At 51.3% G+C, this 23,308-nt stretch overlaps 6 protein-coding genes across 6 annotated transcripts in view; 3 read left to right on the top strand and 3 right to left on the bottom strand.

Moving 5' to 3' along the window:
* CONPUDRAFT_73481 (uncharacterized protein) overlaps positions 1-1,255 on the bottom strand; it is a gene marked incomplete at both ends in the record, with an annotated part of 5,885 nt that extends 4,630 nt beyond the window's left edge. Inside the window, 8 exons of the mRNA XM_007770910.1 lie at positions 30-69; positions 133-172; positions 238-528; positions 595-688; positions 750-812; positions 870-920; positions 973-1,060; positions 1,096-1,255. Of these exons, the coding sequence (XP_007769100.1) occupies positions 30-69; positions 133-172; positions 238-528; positions 595-688; positions 750-812; positions 870-920; positions 973-1,060; positions 1,096-1,255 (827 nt within the window). The remainder of the gene's footprint in view (positions 1-29; positions 70-132; positions 173-237; positions 529-594; positions 689-749; positions 813-869; positions 921-972; positions 1,061-1,095) is intronic.
* Positions 1,256-3,739: 2,484 nt separating this feature from the next.
* Positions 3,740-4,636, bottom strand: CONPUDRAFT_90588 (uncharacterized protein; the record flags this gene model as incomplete). The annotated part of the gene is made up of 5 exons (XM_007771114.1): positions 3,740-3,832; positions 3,916-4,038; positions 4,170-4,319; positions 4,379-4,465; positions 4,574-4,636. The coding sequence occupies 5 exons, from the start codon at positions 4,634-4,636 to the stop codon at positions 3,740-3,742; spliced, it is 516 nt and encodes a 171-aa protein (XP_007769304.1).
* A 421-nt stretch (positions 4,637-5,057) lies between these two features.
* Positions 5,058-9,819, top strand: CONPUDRAFT_73479 (uncharacterized protein; the record flags this gene model as incomplete). The annotated part of the gene is made up of 12 exons (XM_007770909.1): positions 5,058-5,130; positions 5,204-5,667; positions 5,926-6,018; positions 6,246-6,533; positions 6,589-6,912; positions 7,113-7,347; positions 7,432-7,494; positions 7,531-7,794; positions 7,865-8,682; positions 8,738-9,240; positions 9,294-9,639; positions 9,712-9,819. 12 exons carry the CDS (start codon positions 5,058-5,060, stop codon positions 9,817-9,819), a joined length of 3,579 nt encoding a protein of 1,192 aa, XP_007769099.1.
* Positions 9,820-11,428: 1,609 nt separating this feature from the next.
* Positions 11,429-15,060, bottom strand: CONPUDRAFT_73478 (uncharacterized protein; the record flags this gene model as incomplete). The annotated part of the gene is made up of 12 exons (XM_007770908.1): positions 11,429-11,663; positions 12,198-12,335; positions 12,359-12,377; positions 12,438-12,507; positions 12,731-13,125; positions 13,179-13,287; positions 13,340-13,581; positions 13,669-13,723; positions 14,278-14,334; positions 14,408-14,755; positions 14,827-14,868; positions 14,974-15,060. The coding sequence occupies 12 exons, from the start codon at positions 15,058-15,060 to the stop codon at positions 11,429-11,431; spliced, it is 1,797 nt and encodes a 598-aa protein (XP_007769098.1).
* A 1,140-nt stretch (positions 15,061-16,200) lies between these two features.
* Positions 16,201-17,498, top strand: CONPUDRAFT_154365 (uncharacterized protein; the record flags this gene model as incomplete). Its single annotated transcript, XM_007771113.1, has 2 exons — positions 16,201-16,305; positions 16,371-17,498. The coding sequence occupies 2 exons, from the start codon at positions 16,201-16,203 to the stop codon at positions 17,496-17,498; spliced, it is 1,233 nt and encodes a 410-aa protein (XP_007769303.1).
* A 2,660-nt stretch (positions 17,499-20,158) lies between these two features.
* Positions 20,159-22,660, top strand: CONPUDRAFT_90587 (glycosyltransferase family 48 protein; the record flags this gene model as incomplete). The annotated part of the gene is made up of 8 exons (XM_007771112.1): positions 20,159-20,311; positions 20,344-20,495; positions 20,536-20,645; positions 20,732-20,862; positions 20,979-21,206; positions 21,237-21,346; positions 21,483-22,273; positions 22,569-22,660. The coding sequence occupies 8 exons, from the start codon at positions 20,159-20,161 to the stop codon at positions 22,658-22,660; spliced, it is 1,767 nt and encodes a 588-aa protein (XP_007769302.1).
* Positions 22,661-23,308: the final 648 nt, after the last annotated feature.

The raw sequence follows: 23,308 nt of genomic DNA, 5'->3' as shown, positions 1-23,308 counted from the left end.
AGGTGGGGGGGGGGGAGGTTAAGGCGTACTGGTAGAGGAGGACGTTCACCATAATGCTCTCGATGGGCGCTGAAAAAGAAAACATCCATGTCAGACAATCGCAAACATGTAGGAAACAGAAGATGGATGTACCTCCGTAGAACATAAAGAGACTCGACACCACCGTAGTCGCCTATCGCAAAAGAAACAGATCAGCCTTGCTCTTCATTCTAACCAAACAGACACCCAAAATCTCACCCTATTCACGTCGACAGCCATCAAATTCACCATCACCCACATCCACACTCGAGAGCGGCTCGACCCTGCCCGCACCCGTATACACACTCGGCCCCTTGGACCCTTAGCCCTTCCCGTTCTTGCCCTTCGCATCGGCAGCGAACTCGGCGCCAGCGGCCTGCTCGGACTTGTCGGCGATGCCCGAGTATTGACGCGCTTGAGTGTCTTGTCGTACATAGCGCCGACGAGTCCGACGCGGATGCGCATCGCGGCATGGTAGCTGAACCGGAGGTACTGGGCGTCTGCTTGGGCCTGCGAGAACATAATGTATGGTAATTAGTATGAAAAGGTGTAGGAAGACGATTAGGAGGTATAGACCATGAGAACAGCACACAGGGACGTGAGGAGTGTGTAGATGAACGCCCGGGACTGGTTCTCTGCGGATCTGTGTGCGACAACATCGGGAATGAGCCTAAGAAAGACGAACTCTGTGAGCAATATACAAGGAATCACAAAGAAGCTTCTAGACGTACTTGAGGAAGAATGCAGACGCATAGTTAACGGTGATAGTCAGGATTGTTAAGGTAGAACCCAATCTAGAGGCACGTTAGCGACTATACCTTCGTAAGTAGTGCGTTATTATGAAATCGTACATTGAATCGAGGATACTGGCAGCCCAAAGACGCTGGGAAGGCGAGGAGTGGCTGCAGCGGAGATATTAGCATGAGCTTAAATTATCTAGTATCATTAACTTACGGAACAGAATCGAAACGAAGGAAGGCCGGGCGAGACTGGAGAATCGGGTTGAGATCCCAGACGTCTTCATTGAGCGTGCCTTGGCGCCCTGGTGAAGAACGCCGTAAAAAGGACTGAGAGTACTTGCGTGTCCAAAATCCGTCAATTGACGAACGCAGGAAGGGGCAGGGGCAGGGAGCCAGCGCAGAGGAGGACGAAGGGAGGCGGGGAAGAGGGCGGCCCACGTATGGCGGACGCAGGGCTCGGAGACATCGAATGGGCCGCTGCCGCCGCGCAAGGCCATTGTCTCTCGTGGATATTCGGCCTAATAAAGGGTTCTTGTGGCTGTTGAGGGCGACGAACGCCGGAGAGACGGCGCGGGTGAGTGGGTGTGTTTGGGGGGGCGACTCGTGGAGATGGGCGGGGTGCTGTCGCGGTATAGGCAGCAGAGGGCTGTGACTTTCATGGATAGGACGGGAGGATCCCGATTTCACGGCGTGAGCTGGTCAGCATGCACCTGGATGTCGACGAGGACGGTGTCTCCGATAAGCAAGGGGGATGGATGGTGTTCTAGCGTAGCTGGCCATGGTATATGGGGCGCTGGCCCATGAGTCACGTGGTATTCGTTGAGTTAATGGTGCCGCGATTGCCTTTAGGCGCGTCGAATTCACCAGGCCGAGTTTCCTGTGTACCAACGTCTCTAGCGTAAACTTTTGTGGTTAATTGCCGCATATTGTGATTACTAGTCATTTCTGATTACTAGTCCTGGAGAGCTTCCGCTACGTGAGTAGCTGAAAATGGATTGCGTTCTTTTGGGTGGTGCGTTCACATTACTAGGTTCTCTCGTAAGTATGGACTTAGTTGGATTCTGAATTTGAACTTAAATATGATCGAAAATGTTACTGTACTGTAGTATATGGGTTATTCTTACGTTCATCAGACTGATAGGTTAGAATACCAGTCGGATAGGAAGAAATGGGATAAGCGCGAATGGTTCGTTTAGGGCATGTTGATTACGGGAGCACAGCCGTAACCGAGCAATCTAGGAAAGTATCAATAAGTTGATAGACAAGGAGGTGGTTGTATTCGTACGGAATTAGTCTGGAGGATTTGCATACGCATTCGAAAGTTTCTTCAATTGCGGTGTCGTGCCGCGTCGCCATCGTTAAGTAGAGACGCTTCACCTTCATACCTCCCACTAGAAATAAGCGTTAATGGAGACATCCCTATTCGATTCGATAGTCGAGTCGCATAGCACAACACCCGAGATTCTTCCAGTTACCAAAATGGTAGCCACGCGAACGATACCTACGTGGCCGAGAGGGTTCCTTGAACAGTAAGTTTGATGGGACCAAACGAGGAATAGGCCAAGCTCGGATGCTTTGTCGAGAGCGCCCGGCATAGATAGCCTTGGGATGGAGTTGGCATGTCGTTGGAACAGCCTCCCATGCGACATATGTGTCACTTGGAGGAGGTCTCCCGATCCTCTGAGTTACAGTGGGATCCACTGTGAAAAGGGAAACGGTGGAAATTCCCCCACCCGACGAGGTGAAAAAGCAGTTTCACTCGAAGGGGGGGGCGGGTGTAAAAACCATCGTGTCATAGACAGCGACAGTAGGACTTCCTAGTCGAGAGGTTCAACAGCGATGTTGTTCAGAGATGAACGCGGCGCTGAATCCGGGTCCGAGGTAGTCGGCGCGAGACTGATTGCCACGTTCTTCTGGAGTAGTGAGAGGAGCGCGGGGACGTCTGTGAGCGTGTACGTGCGCACAAGCGGGGAGAGGGCTACGCCGAGGAGGCCTGTGCCTGCTCTGCGGGTTTGGCAGGTGGGTTGAGATAATGAAACGAAGCAGGATGGAACTAGGAACGCACCCGAGTTCGAGGACGTGAGAATTTGCCAGCGTGGCTCCATTGAATAAAGGGAGGGAGCTCATGGGCGGGAAGGCATTCTGTTGAAGGATGACCCGGGCAAGCTCAACACTGTGAACAGCGGTTGTTAGACGCTAAGCTTGGATGCTGGTTGCGCATACATGAAGGAAGAAAGTGATCGAACGAACCTTGCGCGCCATAATACGCTCCCTGTGTCTCCGCTTCGAGTCTTGAGCGCGATCTTATCCTGCGCAAGGGTGAACGTCTTCACAATCTCCAGATTGAGATTGCCTCTTCGAGCTCTGTTTCCTCTGCTGTCGCGATGCGCGAGGTTTCTTCTCTCCTCCTTGGCCCTTGTCTGTATCTCGAGCAGCTGTTGACGTTGGCGAGACTGGTCGAGCGACAGAGTGGAACAGGTGACGACGTCGGCCGCGTCCGGGGGGAGGACGTCTGAGCGTGATGTCGATAGAGCGTGTGTCCTGGCGCGAGTCGATGTGCCCTAAGCCACGGTAGCCGTCTGGACCAACGAGGTCGGTGGATGCACCGCGGAGGGCGGTGTAAAGAAAGAATATCTAAAGAGGCATAGAGGACCATGGTGGTGTAGACAGGCGAGTACGCGACGGAGATGAAGTGCGTCAGACAAGGGAGTCAGATGCCTGAGAACGACGCATATATGCACCTCTTCGTGGATCTGTGATGAGTTCTGCGTCGGAGGGGAGATTGATTAGTACGTCTTTCTCCTGGTTCATGAAGGGTGTCCGTGACGAGTTGAATGAGTAGATTACAAGCGCGATAAGGACGCTGCGGGTACATGCGTGATTATAGAGTACAGATAATAACATATCAAAGCAAGCAAGATCGCGGCAACCTGCGGCAACGCCCATTCTGAGCTAATTCCATTTTGGCGAAACTCGCTGCGTTATGGCGTCTCTGTTGCATCCAACGCTTCTGCGGGTTGTAGCGTCCAGAGACTGATATCGTCCTGCGGGAGTTTGCTCCACTTTTCGTACACCTGAACGATTGATTCCAGAGAGGAGAATCTCAGTATCACGGCAACGGGTATACAAAGGTAGTACAAAGGTAGATGTCGCTCACGTCGAACCCAAACCCGCACTTCCGCGATGGTCTAAGGAGATCAAGCAGCTCGTTCGCCTCCTCCTCTGCCTCCTGCGCCGTTGCATCGTCCTCCTTTATCTGTCGGCTGATTGCTAGATTTTCCTGTTCCATCAGCCCGGGATGGGTCAGCATCCTCCACAAAAACCCACTGTACTCAAGATAAGTAGCAGAGACACGTACCTTACTCAGCGTTGCCTTCAGCCGTTTCACCACTGCCTCCATAACCCTGATACCGCGATGTGCGGGTCGAGGCTCTCACACCAGATGTCGAGGCAATCGGTCTCGCCTTGCTTCTTGCGTACATGGGCTTCGGTGACGACGACATGGAGGATGTTGACGCCCTCGCGCGCGTGCTGCTCAGAGAAGAGGGTTTCGCAGCTAGTCTGATTGTACCGTCAACGATCGGCCGTAGTTCGACTGGTATGAGATAATTATAAAGCACGGTGACTTGGGACCCCATATGCCGTGAGACGGCGTTGAACACTGCCTGCGCGCCCTCTGGATCCTCGCTGCACCATACTGAGAAGCACTGAACAAAGTCTTCGTATCCGCGGCGCAGACGACGTGAGCACGCGGTTCATTCACTCGGATGAGCTGAAACTGACGAACACTTGTGAGCAGCCTGCTAGATAGCGACCTGCAGGGCCGAATGAAAAGCTGTCCAGCGCTTGCTGTCTGTTGTCGAAGACGATGAAGACATGTGAGTCGTTCAAATTGGTGAATGTGTGAGTCCGTATGTCTGACATGACGAGTTTGTTGATTAACATTTGGAGTTTCGACGTGCCCACTATGACATACATAATTGTGCCCGTCCCGGCCAGACGTCGAGCCAAATCGGTTCGCATTCCCCATCTTATTGCGTGTCGCAATGCAGGGACAGCGCAGCAATGCACTGTAAGTTCTTGTGATATTTGTCTCATCCGCGACATGCTCACGAGGTACCGAACGCCTTATCCATCTTTGCGATCCGGGATCACGGATATGTTGGCGCCGAGAAAAGATAAGGGCGACTTAGGCGTTTCTTATAGAGTGAGTGGTGTACACCCATTCCCGTTTTATATTCTTATACGGATCCCTCTCAGGCCACTTCTTCTTGATACTTCCAAACGTTACCATACGTCATGACCATCTCGCAACTCAATCGTGCAACGCTCTGGACATTTGCGCAGGGGAGCCTGAGCGCTTACCGGCGAGGTTAGACATCGCGTCAGGTTGCTTGATGCTGTGACCCCTGCGGACGTCGTCTCTATCCATCATATCCTGCCAGATTTGCGACCAGATCACTACAGTCAAGAGCAGCCATGGGGGCTTGAGGTACCATTACCTTTCAAGTCCACAGGCCAGGTCCCTATCGTGCTTGCAACGGCCCTTTTTGTGCTCAAATACCCCTTGACTCTGGTTCTGGTCTTCGATTCAGCAGCGCCGCGTATATTCACGCCATCGACGATCCCTCGTCCCGCTACTCTCAGTGAAGGGCTGCATAGTCACAACCGTTACGGCGCTTCAGTCATCCTGGCTCACTGGACTTCTGATGAGCCTGCCATATCGCAAGAGTGCGACTTGTCTGCTTATCGAGGCCATTCAACCCGAAAGTTCAAACTACAACCATGTGCTCAACAGCGACTGTGGCGACGGTATGCTGGTCACCCAGCCTCTGCGCATGAGGAACCTGCTGCGCTTGCGGCACAGAACATTTCGCCGGCTGTTACGGACTTGCTGCACAGGGCTGCGGTATCGGGACCGCTATTATGCTCCATACATTTTTTGCAACAAATAATATGCTCGCCGCTTGGTCTTCATGCTCCCCCCATTCTTTCTGTCCGGACTTCCCTTGCCTTTGCCTGCACCAATGGCAATGGCGTCATTAATAAATCCGCCTTTCCCTGCTTTTGCTTCCGCTACTGTCCATGCCAATCCCATACCAAATTACGACCCCCGGTTTATCCCCCCCAAGCCGAGCTGCAGTAACGTTCCTCAACCGATCACCAGGAAGACGCGAGCGCTGGTGGTCAGCGCATGAGGCGGTCACGACTGCCGGCGCACCAGGCAACTGTCGGCAAGGCAGCTAAAGCTGCGAATAAGGTCTGCACCTGCCACAAGGCAGAGCTGTAGTTGGGCGAGCAGCACACCGTTCGAACGCATGTGGAGAGCCTGAGAGGATGTGAAGTGTTACCAGCCAGGTCGAGGTGCCTCCAAAGGGTGTAAAGTAGGACCACAGTATTCCAGGGAACAGTGTTGTACTTCACACCCTTGGATGTTGCAATAGTACCATGCCCCCCTTATCAAAGCTGTAAAGCGACCCGACACAGATGGGTAAAAAGGCCCGTTGGTTTGACGTTCAGATTGTACCCGGCCATTGCACTTACGCGATAGCCTCTGATAGGCCTTTTGCCAAACGCCGAGCGCCAACCGAGCGCCCAATCAACCCTACCATCAGCTTGACTTTTCGGTTTGCGATGGACAGGACTAACGGAAACCAAGTTGCACAGGATGGGCATACAGACAATCATACTAGTCTCAAACGCAAGGTCCCTCCAACACTTGACCCCAATCTAAAAAAGTTTCTACCCAGCAAGATGAAATACCAGCGTTTTGATGTTAGTTTTTAACACATTTGCTAGAGTTGTTCCAGCTAAACCCAAATATCTGAAGGCCATTAATGATCACGATGAAGACCCTCTCCTAAGAGCCAAGCTTACAAGTAGAGATGAATCGGACCAAGCTGAAGATGAATACGCTGTAATTGCCCAAATTTGCGTTGATGAAGACGACCTCAGTCAAGCCCTCAGCCGCCAATCCACCATAAGCGATCTCAATACAACGGAGCAGCTAGTAGTGGACAACCTATATGCACCTTCACAGTCTTCGCTCTCACGCCCTGCTGGATTCTCCAAAAGATCGCAGGGACTGATACGTAGTGACACCAGGCTGTCTATAGTTTCCTCATCGTCTCAGCATGATGGGACTCTGCACGTGGTGAGTTTATTCCCTCGACGATGATCATGAGAGGCGGTAGTTTGATGGCTGGGCCAATCGTGGGACTAGCAGGAGTCGCAACGTTCTTTAACATGGACACCGGGCTCTGCGTCATATGACAGCGATCAAAGGCTGAAACTCCTTAATATGGTGAGATAGACTCTTGAGTAGGATGTCTCGTACTTCTGACGTCCTCCAAGGACAACCAACCAGCGCAGGCTACACAAAACTGGCAACAGTCCATGATGCACCAACTGAACTCTATTGTTGCGGCGCACAGATCTAGTACAGATCTCCAACCGACTCGCGAGATGTTGTTGCCTGAACAAGATACCGAGGTTGATTTCAGTTTACTTCAAGCTCTCAAGCCCCCACCGAAACACCTTGACTTGCAGCAATACGAACATTTTCCGCAGCCCTCCTCGGTCACAAAGGGTGACGATCTGCCTCTTCTTGATTTTTTTGATAGCTTATGAAAGTCGGTCGCCTGCTTTTTTTTTCCCCAATAATTCTTATTAGGCAAAGGCGGATCTGGAGGCGTTGATCGCAGTACGCTCAAAGGCAAAGACCGTTATACGCCTTGTAAGTCATCTACATTCTTGACTTTGCGACCGCCAGCTGACCACCCGAGACCTCCAATAGACGATAAAGCGGATTCTAGGATTGGTGTGCACAAGTACGATACAAGCACAGCTATCTCAAGATCCTCTGTGTCACCTCGTCATGCTCCTGATCACTTTGCTACGGACACATCAACTCGGCCGAGTCGGATTCCGCGTCCTGTCAAAACAGTCCATGCCCCACAAATGGTTGCGCGGGCCTATCAGCTTGGCCAGCCCTCAACTCGTCGATACGACGATTCTGAAATGACAAATGCAATCAGTAAGTATACCGCTCTAGATTAAACCCATGCGATGTCTCATATTGCTCATTGCCCCCTTGAACTTCATAGCAAACGATGGTGGCGGTTCTCAGTTACCCTCTGATCAGCTGCACCTTGAAGAACGTGTACCTCTTTATTCTGCCCAAGAATACACCGGAAAGAGTGGCCTCCTATCCGGGCAACCGCACGCCTACGCTAATCAGTCACCTCCACGCCAATTAATTGCGGCCCCTCTTGCCACACAAAGCATAGCGAACGGCACTGAACGCCAGTCTCACCAGCCTGCTCCATCCCATGCTGCTTTGAAGCAACCAGCCAACACAAAGCGCACTTCTCAGGCCACTCAGTTGCACGCTACAAACACTGTGCCCTCTTCGGAATTGCAAGCTGATGCCGATCACATTGCTCAGATGCTCGTACACGCCCCTATAAATCATGTTCAGGCTACCTCTGACCAGCTCAACGGTACTGTCATCCGGCCTCCTGACGGTCGCGGTCCATTCCAACCATCCGTCGGGGATAAGAATCATCACGGCCTTGGAAATCCTACTATCACAGCTACAGACCAAACCCATGCTAACGCTGCTTTTGCCGCCCTCATTCTTGATGGAGTCAGCAAGGCAACCAGCCAGTTGCAGACTTCTAATGCGGACCTGCACACAGATATTGTACGCGCGCTTGCTCAGGTGGTCCAGGCAACAGAGGCGATACTCAAGACTGGTAAGGGCTTGCCCCAGGAAAACGCCAAACGAAAATCTGGCGGTAAGAAGACCAGCGTCCCCAAGGGTTTTGCACAACTACACGAGGAAGATATTGATGAGTCCGACGAGGAAGACGAAAATGACCCGGACGTATTCAAGGCTCATCCCAGCTGGATTCCTCTCAAGGTAAGTCCCACTCATTCCATGCCTCATTTTTTCTCACTTTTTGATCACCCTCTAGAGAGCTGTTCGAATGGTCTTCCGGAGATTGCTTGGCGTAAACAACTACAAGCCCGAGCAGCTTCAGAGGCTCCCGTTGCCTTTGTCATCGGCCGAAATAGAAAACTTCGGCACCAGTAACTCGCTTGTGGATTGTACCATAACGTTTTATCGCGTTGACCTCAGTCAGCCTTGGAAGACATTCTGTCTCAATTCGATTGCCCGCAAGGTCTTCATTGACCATTTCATGGCGTGCTGGACTGATCGTGTCATCAAGAATAGGAACATTCCTTTCGACTTCGTTACAAATGAGAAAGTGGCCTGGGCGCTTGATACTCACGTCAGCCACGTCAAGACTGTTTACAGAAAGTTTCGAAATGGAGAACTTCCGGAGGCATCAGAAAGTTCAGCAAAGCGCGCAGCTCAGGCAACCCGGAGGAGTACGGTAAGGTCTGAGATCAAGCAGCACATGTCGGAAACACTGAAAGCTTTCACTGGTAACAGCTGCTACGTACTCGACGTTCGGTCTGCAACTCCAGGCCTCAACTTCACAGACACAACGATAGACTTCTCTACAGAGTCCGTCGCAATGTGATGAGCGACGATGAAACAGACCCTGAGACCCCTAGTGGATCTAAGACGCCCAAGAACTTCCGTATAATCAGACTCGCATGGCGTAGTGAGGAATTCACAATCTTCCTCCGTACTCTTGACGACCTCTACCTGGATGACTGGCGTAACCCAATTGATCGACGCGCTACACCAGGCAACCCACCGCGCACACGGTTGGAATCCGATGGCTTTACTTTGAAGAACGTTCCAAAGGGGCTCTACCGTAACTGCTACGACGCGGACTACCTCGCAGGGTTGCATGAATGGGAGCGGGCCATGTTGAATATCATTGAGGAGGATTATGACTTTGAGGTTAGCGAAGACAGCTTTGCCTCTAGTCGAAGGGCAAGGCGCTGACAAATGCCTATTCTGTACCTGTAATAGATTGCGATAGAACGGTCAGCCGAGTATATTAAACAAGGTTGCCATCTTTGGTTCAAAGAGAAAGACATCTTGGGGGCCGCTATGAGTGCATGGCCGGAAATGTACTGATGAATGGGTAAGTCCGAGTCATCCCGGGGATGCGTAGAGAGAGGGGGGAAATAAAAGGCTCAATCAGACTGCCATTGTCCTGAGCAAAGCCTCCAGAACAGAGAAGGCCAACACTATAAGCAATAGGCATGCACGAGCCTCCTGCAACAGCTCCAGTGCAGAGCCCCGTAGATTTGACGAGGCAGACCTTAGGAAAGATTGAGCTCAGGAAAGGTATCATTTGCCACAATCAACAATGCATAGAGAAGATCCTGAAGTTGACTTCGTACTGGGAGAGAATCATGTTCATATTACAGACTAGCAGATTTAATACTCGGAAGTCCGATGTCATGACACAGCAGAACAGCAGACTCTGGCGTCGCCAATATGTCAAAGCCAAACTCATGAGTCAGATTATCAACACGGACACGCAAGAGGAAGTGAAGGAAGACGTGGGGCGGGACCTAACGTGTTAATGAACACGTACAAACCCAGGCTTGCAATGACGCAGACAACAGCTCCAAGATGGATGTTCGGTTTATTCGATCGTGTCTTGCTATATATAGCTGCGCTTTCCACAGATCAAAGTGGCTGCAGGGGAGAGGGAGGGCGAAAATTCACTATCGCGGAGCACAGCAGCCATGATCAGTGGGATGCAGCTTTGAATGCGTTTTCATCACGGTTGGCAACGTTGGTTGATAGCTTGGGGCGTAGAGTTTCAGAGCTGTCAATGCGAATACTCAGAGCTCGGTTGCCAGCTTTAAGAGTGAGGGGGAGGGAGGTGCAGACTCACGCCTCCGAGTCGATGATCTCTGACAAGATCTGCGCCTCCTCTGCCAGGAGCACAGATTTCAAATTCAGTTAAAAAGTTGCAAAGAATAACCGTGTACCAATGCGAAATAACCGACGAACAAAGCATGAACAGGCAGCAGCGTCGCGGACTCACTATAAATCTTTGTTCGCTTGATTCAGCTCGGGCACTGTGGATTTTGCCTTAACCCCACGCTATCCCCCTGTCGCCTCGAAGGTGATTGCGCTGAGAGCTTATCGAGTCTATGTGGGGCGCGACGCGGCGTCAGCGGGGGTGAGGGGCGTGAAGGCCGTGCGAGCAGGTGGTTGTCACGTTTCCAGCAGATGAGATCAAGGTTGACAGGCGTGCTGAAGAGGCGGACGTAGGGCGCCAGCGACTGGAACTGCGGTGTTAGTTTATTTTAAGTTGGACAGTGATGATGGTAGGAAAGGGACGTACTCTTGGACCTACGTGAGGGCGGGATGGAACAGGAGAAGGACTAGCGATGTCGATCGTCCCAAGCTGACAGAAGGTAAAGCCGGCGAGTACACTCAAGCTGGCATTTTGTGCGCGTCGTCAGCGTTCATTGCTCATGTTCGGTCGAGCCGGGGAGGGGAGGGGAGGGGAGGGCGCCTTCTTACACAAGATGGCGTGCATTTTCACGATCTGATCCCGAGCGAGGACTCGGGTGTAATCGCGCGCAACTACATGCTTGTATTTCAGGACGGAGAGACAAACCATATAACAGAAATCCCACCTTGATATCGTCAGGAACGTACCAGCCTCTGGTTGGTCGTGAATACACCAGAGCACTGGTCCGCACAAAGGGACTATTTGCCTCTACCCGTACGGTTTGTTGCCTTTCTTTCCAGGCAATCGAGGCTGTCTGATATAGATGTCTTGTTTCTGGACGCGGTAGTCCGGGCTTGGTGTCAGAGAAAGGTGCGCTATGCTATGGTTGCCGGGAACGATCTTGAAAATAGCCAAGGCAGAAGTCGTTGCGAGGTGAGCATCGACGGCACCAGCATTGACGGGGCTGATACCAAGATGGCTGATGCTGCTACCGCCCGGTCCGCTGGAAAACGGTGCCGAAACAAGAAGGGAATGAGGCGATGGTCGCAGAGGAAGTAACGATGCTTTGTCTCTGGGTCAAACGACGCAGCCCAGGCTTCGTAGCTATTGACGAAGGAGACCTAGAGCTTTCTAGATGGCATGGTGTCTGCCTTCCAAGCCTAGCGGACGTTGTAGGGGGACGAGAGGGCGTGTTCATTGGACATCGCGGATTGATGGAGTGGTTGAGTAGTCGATGTCGGACAGCCGGAGTGACTAGCCTGGGAGGGGTGGTTCAGCGGCTGCTGCAGGGGAGGCATTCAGCTGTGCTGCTTGAGGATAAGGATTCGAGGGAGACGGTGGGCGGATAGGAGGTGAGGGAGCCTGTCAGCAGATAGAGTAATTCAGAAGGGCTAGTTACTCTGTCGACGCGGCTTGGACCGCTACGAGTGAGCTGCCTTTTTAGGACAACCGTTCTCTTCACCCCATGGTACAATGTCCCTTGTTGACGTCGACGTCATCAGATCGCTGAATGTAACACTGCCGGTACTACACTCACGGTCTAGCTTCATGGGGGTTTCTCGCACAGAATTGGTTCAACGTCGATCGCTTAAGTCGCGCAAGCCTGTCGATAGGCAGCTTCGTCTTGGAAGGCGAATTCTCACGTATGAAGACGGGGCCTCGTACCAGGGAGGATCTCAAGGTCAAGTTTCAGCGTACATGCAATTGCTTCGCATCTCTATCCACCCATAAGATATCAACTAATATGCAGGCCTTTGAACATCAGAATGCCCTGAACCCTTCTCCACCGTTATATCTGGGACGACGATGTTCGTGGACATTGCGAGTACCTCTCCAAACCAAAGCGCCTATTGCAATACATACACTCAAGGAGACAAATAGACACCATGACCAGCGTATGGGATCTGAGGAGAACGAGTCAAGTGTCTGAGTCATCCATTGCCGGAGCTGAGCCTCGATGATTTGCATGATAGATGGCACTTTTGCTGGATACCTGTCTTCACGGTGAATCAAATCCAGAGCCTTACTTTCTTGTAAGCGTCTGACTCATGATGCGAGACATTTACTCACTACTTTGTCAGTTGCCGCAGCTAATTCATCTTGCAAGCTACGAATACCTCTGGCATCCGCTGAAGTATCGTCCTTCCAACTCGAAGGACGTGAAAGCCCGCCTGAGACGGCTATATGTTCTTCTAGGCGTTCGATATGAGGCTCCCATCCTCCGGAGCATTGCTGTGGCGTTTGTGGTCGTAAGCATTCCAAATCGGCGGTTATTCTACTGAGCCTTGTTGAGAAATCCGTAGCCTGTTCTCGATGCTCTTTGACCAACTCCTGTAGCCGTGCCTCCACATGCTTCTCAACGAAGGCGCGCAGTTGTGCCTCTACTTGAGATTTATTGGAATCTATCGCCGCTTGCATTGATCTGAGCTCTTCAGAAATTAGCCCGCGGAGGTTCTTCACCGAATCTGGCAGTCTTTATCAGCCTCGGCTGGTCCTGTTCAAATCCAAGACCCCTCACCTTGATGTTTCTGTCCGCTCGCCTGGACTGATTTCTGTACTTGCTCGAGCGATTTTTTCAGATTGTCAACTTCCACCTCTAGTATCGAGACTCCTGCCGAGTTCCCTTTCTGTGGCATCGTTAACGGACGATCAAATGTACATGTTGAACTAGATGCTTACGACTGACGATCTGAGCTTGCGAACTCGCTCAACCATATACCTTTGAGTCTCTAAACCGACACTTCCGGAAAGTTTGTCTTCAATATCGTCCTCGGAGTCGCCGTCACTGGCTAGCAGGGCCCCAGCAGGGGAGGGGCGTACAAAGCCTCTAGTACCCATTTCGAAGTCAGTAGCGTGACGGTCATCTAGGTTGACGCTGAGCTCGGAAGAAGAGGCATGATTGGCGCGTGTTCTGGAGCTACCTGGATCATAGTACATATCTTCGCCGTGAATAGGAGGAGGATCATCATGATGCCATGCTGCTGAAACAGTCGCTGACGCTGACTCACTTCTCGGCTTGAGGCTGGGGTACATGATGAATTTGAACGAAGTGTGAACTTCAAGCTTCATAGTCATATTAACATTTGCCATCAATTTGCGACCCGCACAGCTGGTTCTAGATTACTCCCCGCGCTGGCTGCTGTAGCCAGGGGTAAATAATCTGGGTTAGGTAAGCCTGTTTGGGTAATCGTTATTGCTTTCGCCATTTGTACTTTGGAATATTACCGTTGTTACTACGTACAGCACCGCATAATGCCGACCGCCTCACATGCTCTCGTTGAAACAAAATAAATCAACCGGAGAAAATACAGGGATTATTACACAGTCTCAAAGCGACTCCAGAACGTCATGTACTGCCGTAGCAAGTAGATTGATCACTGGGCTTCGGGTAATGCGCCTTCGACATAAGGGGCAGTGCAACCTGAGGAGGCCATCCCGCAAAAGCTGATGCACTTCGCTGGATGACACCTTCTCAGGGAGGGGGAGGCTACTGTACTTGTAGTACTCCTCCACAGCCTTCTTTGTCATTCGTCGAATGCAACCTACGCAGAAAGTGTGGCCGCAGTTTAAACTGAGAGAACGTCAACGTCAATCTGCATGAAACATGGTGGACGTACATCAGTGGCTTCCTCATCTGTTCCAAACAAACTGAGCAAATTATTACTTGGCCTAGTCTGTCATGCAGCTGCATAAGTCCCATTAATATTAGCAAGCGGACCTATTGCGCATCGCGGAGGGCATACATACCCTCTCACCAGTTTGCGCGGACGAGGACTCGGCTTTGACCGAGGTGGATGCTTGCGACCGGACAACGTTTTTCATAGCGATATGATCCTCCTTTGAGGCGGACTTATTTTCCTCGGTAACCGGGCTCGCATCTCTGGAAACGGCTTTACCCGCCTTGCATGTAGCTTCACTCTGAATACCCCTGGATGTACCATCGTGTGGTTCGAGTTTGGCTTGAGCCTCCGTGGCGACAATGTTGGATTCCAAGTCTGCTGGCCTTGCGCAGACCCGAGCCTCTTCATCCCCCTGAGATATGGCTCCTAGCGCCTCACTCTTCAAGGTCAGGGTTCGAGCAATGGACTCAGTAATCTATAGAGCCGGTAAGGCAAGATTGTGAGAAAACAAGAAAAGGTACACTGCACGAGTCCGTTTTTACTCACATTTTCTACAGAGGCGTCGTTAGCATCAGCTCGGATTTTGGTCTACAAGCGAAGCGTGTAGTTAACAGAATGAAACGTGATTGTGAAAGCACTAGCCTTTGCGCGAGTATTATAATTATCTTGGGCATAGCTACTGCATTTTCGTACAGAAGTGGAAGGCTTGTAAGATGAATCGTCGTAACGAGCTTGCCGGGATGGTGTAGCGGGCATTGGTGCCGTGGGTGCAGGAGGCATCTTCCTGCATTCCAAATATATCGCTAAGAAGTTCAATCGGAATGAATAGAAGTCGTAGCTTAAATTAGGTTCAATTAAAGCATGTGGTTGGGACGAGACGAAGCTTCAAGCTTCAAGCTTCGGGAAGCGCCAACGCATACGTACGTCCCTGATCTACTGTTAAAATTACCTACACAGTCGTATGTACTCTGAGCAAGCACATACGAATTGTCAGGCTATGCATTTGCAAGGCCACGAGCAGTCTGTACATGCTCTTACATATAGCGCCCACTGCCGACACATTTAAGACCTCCGGAATTAGGGTTGCTGGCTTGCTGCGTCAGACTCCGTCGGAGTTCCATATCCGAATCGCATAGATAGCATGCGCTTATAGCTTCCGAACTTCGCCCAGTGGCAGTTGCTGGCTTACTGAGCATCTCGCCTGATGAACTACTGGTGAACTCAAGCCAAGTGAGACCGCATTCATGTCCAACTATTGTTAAATTCAAGTGTATGCCCAGTGCGTGAAACTCAGCAAGCCTGAGCTTTTCATCTTCCTGTCGGGGGCTTCTGAGCCTTTGGGCAGTAAGATTACTGCGGTAACTGGGGGCCAGCTGGAAGTCATGGCGCTGCGGCTAAAGACACATGGTGCTGAGGTGGTGACTTGGCATGGATATGCCGAGTGGCGCGATGTTTTCGATATTTGATAAAAGATTTTACAGACCCCTCATCAGTGTCAGAGTCACAAAACAAGATGAGCGCAACACATAAGCCCAGAATATGGAGGAGGCTGAGGGTAGACACTGTGATGGTGTAAAGTGTATTAGTATACAGGGCAGTTTGTTGTCGATGTCTGTCCAACTTGAGAAAGCGAAAGAGGGAGGGAAACGACTGTGTCCATACGGTAAGTAGCCACTTTCTTCGCTGTCAAGACATCAAAGCCTTGCTGCACCACTAAGCGCCATCATTTACATGAGCCGGATCTAGATGGACCTAGTCTAGATAGAAGAGAGCTCGTCGATTTACTTCGGGACCCGGAAGTAGCCCGCTAAATCCATTGATGTTTTGCGGTTCCTGATACAAAGCCACCCACCACATTTTCTTCACTTTTTATCCCTCGTCACCGAAACACTTCTTTCATAGTACACCTGCTCCGGAAAGATGAACATCTTCAGTCGTCTCTTGCCTAACTGGTCGCGTTCTGCGACGGATCCTGAACTGGTCGACGCTGCGAGTTACGTCGATACTATTAAACATTATTTGAGGGTGAATATTCTGTACCCTGCCGAAGTTGTTGCCATAAATCTCACCTTACTACCCGTGTTCCTCAGACAGTACTCGTATCATCCGGGAAGACATCTAACCCTCGAGCTGCTCGTGCTGCTGCTACACCTTATGTCCCTCCCGGCAAGCGGATGTACGGCGCAAACGCTCAGGCTGGGAGCTCCAAGCATCGCACCAGCCTACGCGAGGAGCGTTCCCGCTCCTTTATCTTTGAGCAAAAGAAATTACACAAGTCCGGAAGCCAGCGCTTGCTGGGCGGAGGATCACGCGGCCGTTTAGTACCAACTCCTGAGCCGACCGATATTGACTTGGACGACACATCTGATGAAGACGATGGGGAGCAAACAGTTCTTGAAACCATGTCTGTGCCCCTGAAAACTTTCGCAATCGAGCTCAAGAGGGCCCGCAAGAAGGCGGCAGAAGCAGAGATGCTAGCACAGATACGCTTGAAGAAGGATAGGAAGAGGAAGCTGATCTTGGCTAGCCGACAGGCCGTCTTGGTACGCCGTAAGGCAGAGACATCAAGGATCATCAAGCAGGCAGAAAGACAGGCTCGCATGGTGAGGGAGAAGGAGCTCAAGGAGATGAACGACAGGTTGAGGGCGGAGGAGGAGCAGCTGAAGGCGGAGAGGGAGAGGTATGAAAGAGAGGAGATGGCAAGGCTCAGGCATGACGCCGAACAGGACCTTGCTAGGAAAAAGGAGATGTTCTTGGTTCAAGAAAGACAGCAGCGCGCTGCTCGAGAGTGGGAGCAGTACGTCTGCGACCTCCAATGCTCCTCGCCCAGGACGGATCCGATCTCCGAGGATGCAGCAGTCTGGGGTGCGCTTGTCGAGTACGAGAGAAAATGGGCCTACCTCCACGAGCACCAAGATCACATATCCGCGCATAGCATCCGCGTTCAAGAGTTTCCGTGGCCCATCTTTCATCACGGGTCAGTGGTCGTCAACGAAGTCGGCTTTTCCGAAGTCAACAACTTCATCTTCCACATTTTGCGAGTTGCGACTCAGGGCATGGCACCCCAAGACGCTATCAAGATGGAGCTGGAAAGGTATCATCCGAATTCATTTAACGCGTACGTCCAGAAGGTGAATAGCGATGAGATGGAGGTGGCACAGGCGATGGGTAACATTGTCGCACAAGTGCTCACAGCGATGTTGGGGGAGTACTCTTGAACGAAGCAAACCAACGAATTAGTGTCATGCTCACGCAGAACTACTTAGAGTCGACCCCTTACCTCATGAATATATGTTTATGCACCATGCCAGATTATGCCGTAACTTGCGCACGCTGCAAACTCAGTGGTTGATTGCAAGGACAACGTCAATGTGTGGCTGACTGAACCCATGGCCACGTAAGACACATTTGACGCACAGCACCACGGATATGGGCGTGCGAATGTCACAACCGGCATCTTGACCCTTATCCATGTTGAACTAATTGTTGTACCTCCACTTTGCCGCTTTTCACTTGAGGAACCACAGTAACCTGTCAAACCATGGGGAGTATGTCGGCTTGCACGCTTGATTTATCCCACATGCTTACCTCTGCAGGTCCCTCTGTAGACGAACTGGCTGATCCTGTGAAATGGACACAAACAAGCTCGACACCGCTCAGTGGCAGCGTTGACGTACCTACTCGATTGGGGCTCCAGAAGCCCCCAAACTGGTCGTACCACGCCAAGGTGAAGCAGCAGCAGGGGGCAACCCGGACTTGGGTCTTCGAGAATCAAACCTGGACACCCACCGTCAAGTAAGGTTGTTGTCTTTCATAGTGCGGGCCTACAAACATGTTTGGACAGTGAACCTATTCCTGACGACAACAAACTTGTCGTCTCCTTGCAGGCCGAAGCAAACCCTGGTGCTGCTCCCAAACATGAGGGTGGAGGCATACCAACGTGGTGGTCCAAAACATTATGTTGATATCATTAATTGATTCATATGCTTAGATCGGAACACCCAGACTCTCCTATCCACCGGATGAACAGCGCCTCCCAAGCCCACTGGCCTAGTGGTACAGCGGATGAGCTGGAGGTGAAGTATCTATCGAAGCTATGGTTTGCAATGGCAATTAAGAAATTGATCATTTATACCCAGATCTCCAAGCGCATCCGGCACTCATTCAGAGGGTGTCCGGGCGAAGGGTTTTGGGCATATAACTCCTGGTCACTCAAGCCCATTGACGACCCTCCTCTCCAGGACGATGCTATCCAGGGAGATTTCTTTGTCCATACAGCACGAAAGATGCATCAAGTCTGGATCTGGACTAAAACGGATGACGTCAATAAATGGGTACGCCTTGAACACGGCTCTGTGCCTCCAAACTATGACAGGCATGTGGTTATGACGAACAAGGGGGTGCTGTCGCTCGTTCAGCCATCAACGTGGGAGAAGATGTACAAGAGCAAACCGTCCTCTATAATTCCGTTCTCTCGCAATTTGTGTATCAATTAGTCGCAAACCGTGCTAAATACTCAACCAATTGCTATTGAACTAACTTCTCCGACCAAAATCTGCAGTGAAAAGGCGCGCGGGCAATTGACTCGTCAATGAGATTCTCACTACTGACTTTGAGGGAAGGTGTTATCGTGCCCAAATTGTGCACGTTAATCAAATTCAAGCGCCCAAGTTGGCGCCGGCGAATCGCGAGGTCGCGCGTTGCGTTTATGGCTCAGTCACGTGCGAGGAGTTGCCTTTGTGCGAGCGCACCGCGACTGCCCAGCACAGAACGACCCATGGCCATGGAACCAGCCCACATACCTCACTTCCCAATGCACCCCTCTCCACCATGATCGAAGAGGAAGTCGTATCTCGACATGATGGCGCTTACAATGAACAGGCGAAGTCCTAAGGCCGCACGAATTTTGCACTTCCTTTGAACGCGCTCCCGACGTTCTTTGCCTGATTGTCCGGGTATGTTTTTGGCCCAAACGCTCATTGATGTCCGCCGTCTCAAGATAAATCTCTAGGCTTTGTGAAGAAGATATATCTCCCGGGGCTTCTCTGAAGCAGACCGAAAAATCAATCGCTGGCGAGTGCGCACGAACACCATCAAGAATAGGTCGTTCAAGTGGGCTGGAGTTCCCGACAGGTCTGAGGAACAATAGACGGCAAAACAAAGGTACGAGACAAAGGTACGACTCGTATCATTTGTCCCATGATGGTAATGGGCTGACATAGTGTTCTTCTAATCCAGGCAAAACGGCAAGCCCATGAGCTACTGCAGCAACGACGACGGATCGTCTTCACCGTTACGCAGGAACGGTCGGACGTCTGACATTAACACCGAATCGGCAATGCTGGAGGACTATACGCCCGTTGCGGAGAGCATGCTGCTGGACCACTGGTTCGCGCTACGTGGCAATGGTGTCAGCTTCCCCGAGTGCGAATTGGCGGTAATTATTGGGTGCACTGCGAGCGGGAAATTGGCTTTACTCGTATGTGTCACCATTGCCCCAAATGATCCCGAGGGTGAATGCTGACGATTCTATGTTGAAGAAACGACGCGTTTGGCAACCACGTAGCCTTTCTTGTATGCAACCTTACTACGTGGACCAATGCTGGCTAATTGTACTGTTATGAGTATTTTGTTCCCCAAACCTTCTAAAAATGTCTAATGCTGGTATAAATTCTCCTATCTTTTGAAGATTCATGTCCCGCTCGATGTGATGACAATAACAAATTTTCAGCGCGTAGCAACTCAGTCATCCTCTCGGCTGGGGGACTAGTACTCTTATCCTGGTATCACTCGGGTCGCGTTCTTCACATACGTTTACCAAGGGACCGAGCTCACTCTTCCTCGCGTTCATGGCGCGAAATGATAGCCTACCTTATCCATGGTGATCCAAACCTTCACCGCCAGCTACCCTGGTCTCTCTACCCAGGCCCGCATGGTATCCATCTTCATGTGGATGCTCATCTTCGGGTGCAAGGCCACGGAGTCATACTGGTTCTTGACGTTCTCGCTCCGTGACCCAATTGCCGTCATGGTTACGATAACCATTCAGAACTGTAACGACAGGTACTTCGGCCCGAACCTTTGCATGACCCGGCTCACTTCACGCTGGCGATTATGCATGTCATAGACTTCATCTTGTTCTATCTCGACAAGTTCTTGCGATACATCATCTGGAATACGGTGTTCATTATCGGCCGGTCGTTCATGCTTGGCTTGTCGATTTGGACACCCTGAAGTTACACTCGGCTGCCCAAGCACGTCTACTTTGAAGATTTCAGCGTCGAAAGACATGGACGTCAGATACAAGCCTAAGGTGCGTTTTACTGATTTTCTCTTGTCGCATTCGATGTACCGCGAGCATTTATGTCCAGAAGCTCCTCTATCACCAGGTTGACACCGGACATGACAGCAAGCGCAGTCTTCGTGCCCTGCTGTTCGTCATCTCGCAGAGCGACAAGGGCTTCAAGGACAAATTCCTACCCGGCCGGCAGCGAGACTGAACGTCGAGTCTCGTTTTTCGCCCAGCCCTTCATCGTCAATCTCCCGGAGCCTCTGCTGGTCGATGCCATGCCCGCGTTCACGGTTTTCGCCCCCCTCCCCCCCTCTCTTGCAGCGAGAAGATTCTGCTTTCGCTCCGTGAGATCATTCCCCAGGAAGATCAGAACACTCGTGTTACTCTTCTTGAGTAATTGAAGCAGCTTCACCCGGTCGAATGGGACAACTTCGTTCAGGATAACAATATTATCGCCGAGGAATCTGCCACGTTCAACGGCGGCAGCAACAGCCCCTTCACTGCCGATGAGAAGGCTCAGTCGAAGATGGACGATCTTCCGGTCCACTGCATTGGTTCCAAGAGCTTCACACCCTTCGAGTTCACTCTGCGTACCCATATTTGGGCTTCGCTTCGTGCTCAAACCCCCGATCACGTAGTCTTCGACACGATGCACTATTCCTAGACGATCAAGCTCCTAGACCATGTCGATAAACCTGAAGTTGTTCGACGGTCCGGAGGCAACACTGAGAGGCTTGAGCGTGAGCCCGAGCGCATGGCTCGCCGCAATTTCAAGTTCCTCGTTCGATGCAGCGTTACTCCGAGTTCAGCAAGGGGGAGTACGAGAACGCCGGGTTTTTGCTCTGTGCGTACCCCGACTTGCAGGTTACCTACCTTGACGAGGAGCCTCCACGCAAGGCCGGTGGTGAAGCGCGTCTGTTCTCTGCGTCATTGATGATCACTCCGAGTTCACTCTCGAGACTGGCCACCGCCGTCCCAAGTTCCACATTGAGCTTCCTGGTAATCCCATTCTCGGTGACGGGAAGTCCGACAGCCAGAATCACGCTGTCATCTTCTACCGCGGCGAGTACTTGCAGCTCATCGATGCCAGCCGGGACAACTATCTCGAGGAATATCTCAAGCTTCGGGATTTATTTGGGTACTCTGTTTCATCCCAGAGTCCTTATGCGCAGTACGGTCACAAGGACTTCCGCAAGCTATACGTCGTCACGGTTGGCGCGCGCGAGTACCTCTTCTCGGAGAACATCGGTATCCTCGGTGATCTCGCGGCCGGCAAGGAGCAGACGTTTGGTACCCTGTCCGCTCGTGACTGGGCATGGATCGGTGGAAAGCTTCACTACAGTCACCCCGATTTCCTGAACGCTCTGTACATGAACACACTTGACGGTGTCTCCAAGTCGCAGAAGGGTCTCTATCTCGACGAGGATATATACGCTGGTATGAATGCCTTTGGACGTGGCGCTCGCATCAAGCATACGGAGTATATCCAGTGCGGCGAGGGTCGTGATCTCGGTTTCGGAACGACCTCAACTTCCAGACGAAGATTGGTACGGGAAGATGAGCAAGTACCCAAACGCGAGTACTACTACCTTGGCACACAGCTCCCAATTGATCGGCTCCTGACGTTCTACTATGCTCACCCTGGGTTCCACATCAACAATATGCCCGTCACCTTGGCCATGCGGCTCTTCATTTTGTGTAGTAAGTGGTGGTCAAATTAATACCTATCGTTTAAATTCACTCCCTTTCCTAGTGGTGTACCTGGGTGTCTTGAACTCGTCGGTTGTGATTTGTAGATATGCGTCGAACGGAAACCTCCTGCCTGGCATGGACGGATGCTACAACCTTGACGCCGTCTTTGACTGAATCCATCATTGAATCATCAGTATTTTCTTTATTTTCTTGGTGTTCATCATATCCTTCCTGCCGTTGTTCACTCAGGGTTCGTATTTCCTTGTTTTTACCATCGAATTATGTTACTGACCCCTAATTGTAGACTTGACTGAACATGAAACTGCTCGCGCTGTCGTCCGCTTGGGCAGCCAGTTCCTGTCCCTCTCGCCCCTCATCGAGGGTTATTCCACGTAGGTCTACACCAACTCCATCACAGAAAGTCGACGTTCGGTGGTGCTCGATACACCGTGCTGATGGTTTCTTTCTAGGTAATTGCCTTGTTCAATATGATCAGGCGAAAACAAAGCTAAGGTATTTCGGGCGATAGCAATGGCCTGATAAACATGAATATGCATGAAGGCTTCCTTTCAACGAGCTCCCAATGCTCGTTGTACAACTTCTCCGGGTATATTTTCAGCCGCGAAATAGAGAATTAAGAAAACTAAATCTGTCTACGCTAGACGCTTGTTGTTGTTGTCTGCCGTCTCAAGACATATCTCAACAAAGAAAAATTATCTCCACAGGTCTCTTCTTTGAAGCAAGCCGAAGAAACTATCACCTTCGAGAGTGCATTCGAGGGACTTACCATCGCGAAATGGCCATTTAAGTGAAACAGGGATCCCGAGAAGCCCAAGGAACAAGTTGGAGGCAAGGGTAAAGGTATGTTCCACACTCTCATTCTGATCATAGTCGGCTCACATTTTTGTTTTTGCCGCGTTTAGACAAGAACGGCAAGCACAACGCAAATGACAGCACACGGCGCGTCGACGTGCACGACCATACGCACCAGTTCTCGTACGCAGCACAGATGTCGCGGCTCCGGCACCAGTTGATCAACAGCAG

This window comes from Coniophora puteana (genome assembly GCF_000271625.1).
Source record: "Coniophora puteana RWD-64-598 SS2 unplaced genomic scaffold CONPUscaffold_7, whole genome shotgun sequence".
In the NCBI taxonomy this organism is placed as follows: domain Eukaryota; kingdom Fungi; phylum Basidiomycota; class Agaricomycetes; order Boletales; family Coniophoraceae; genus Coniophora; species Coniophora puteana.
Note: the sequence above shows the minus strand (reverse complement) of the source record. Positions and strands in the feature narration are given on the sequence as shown.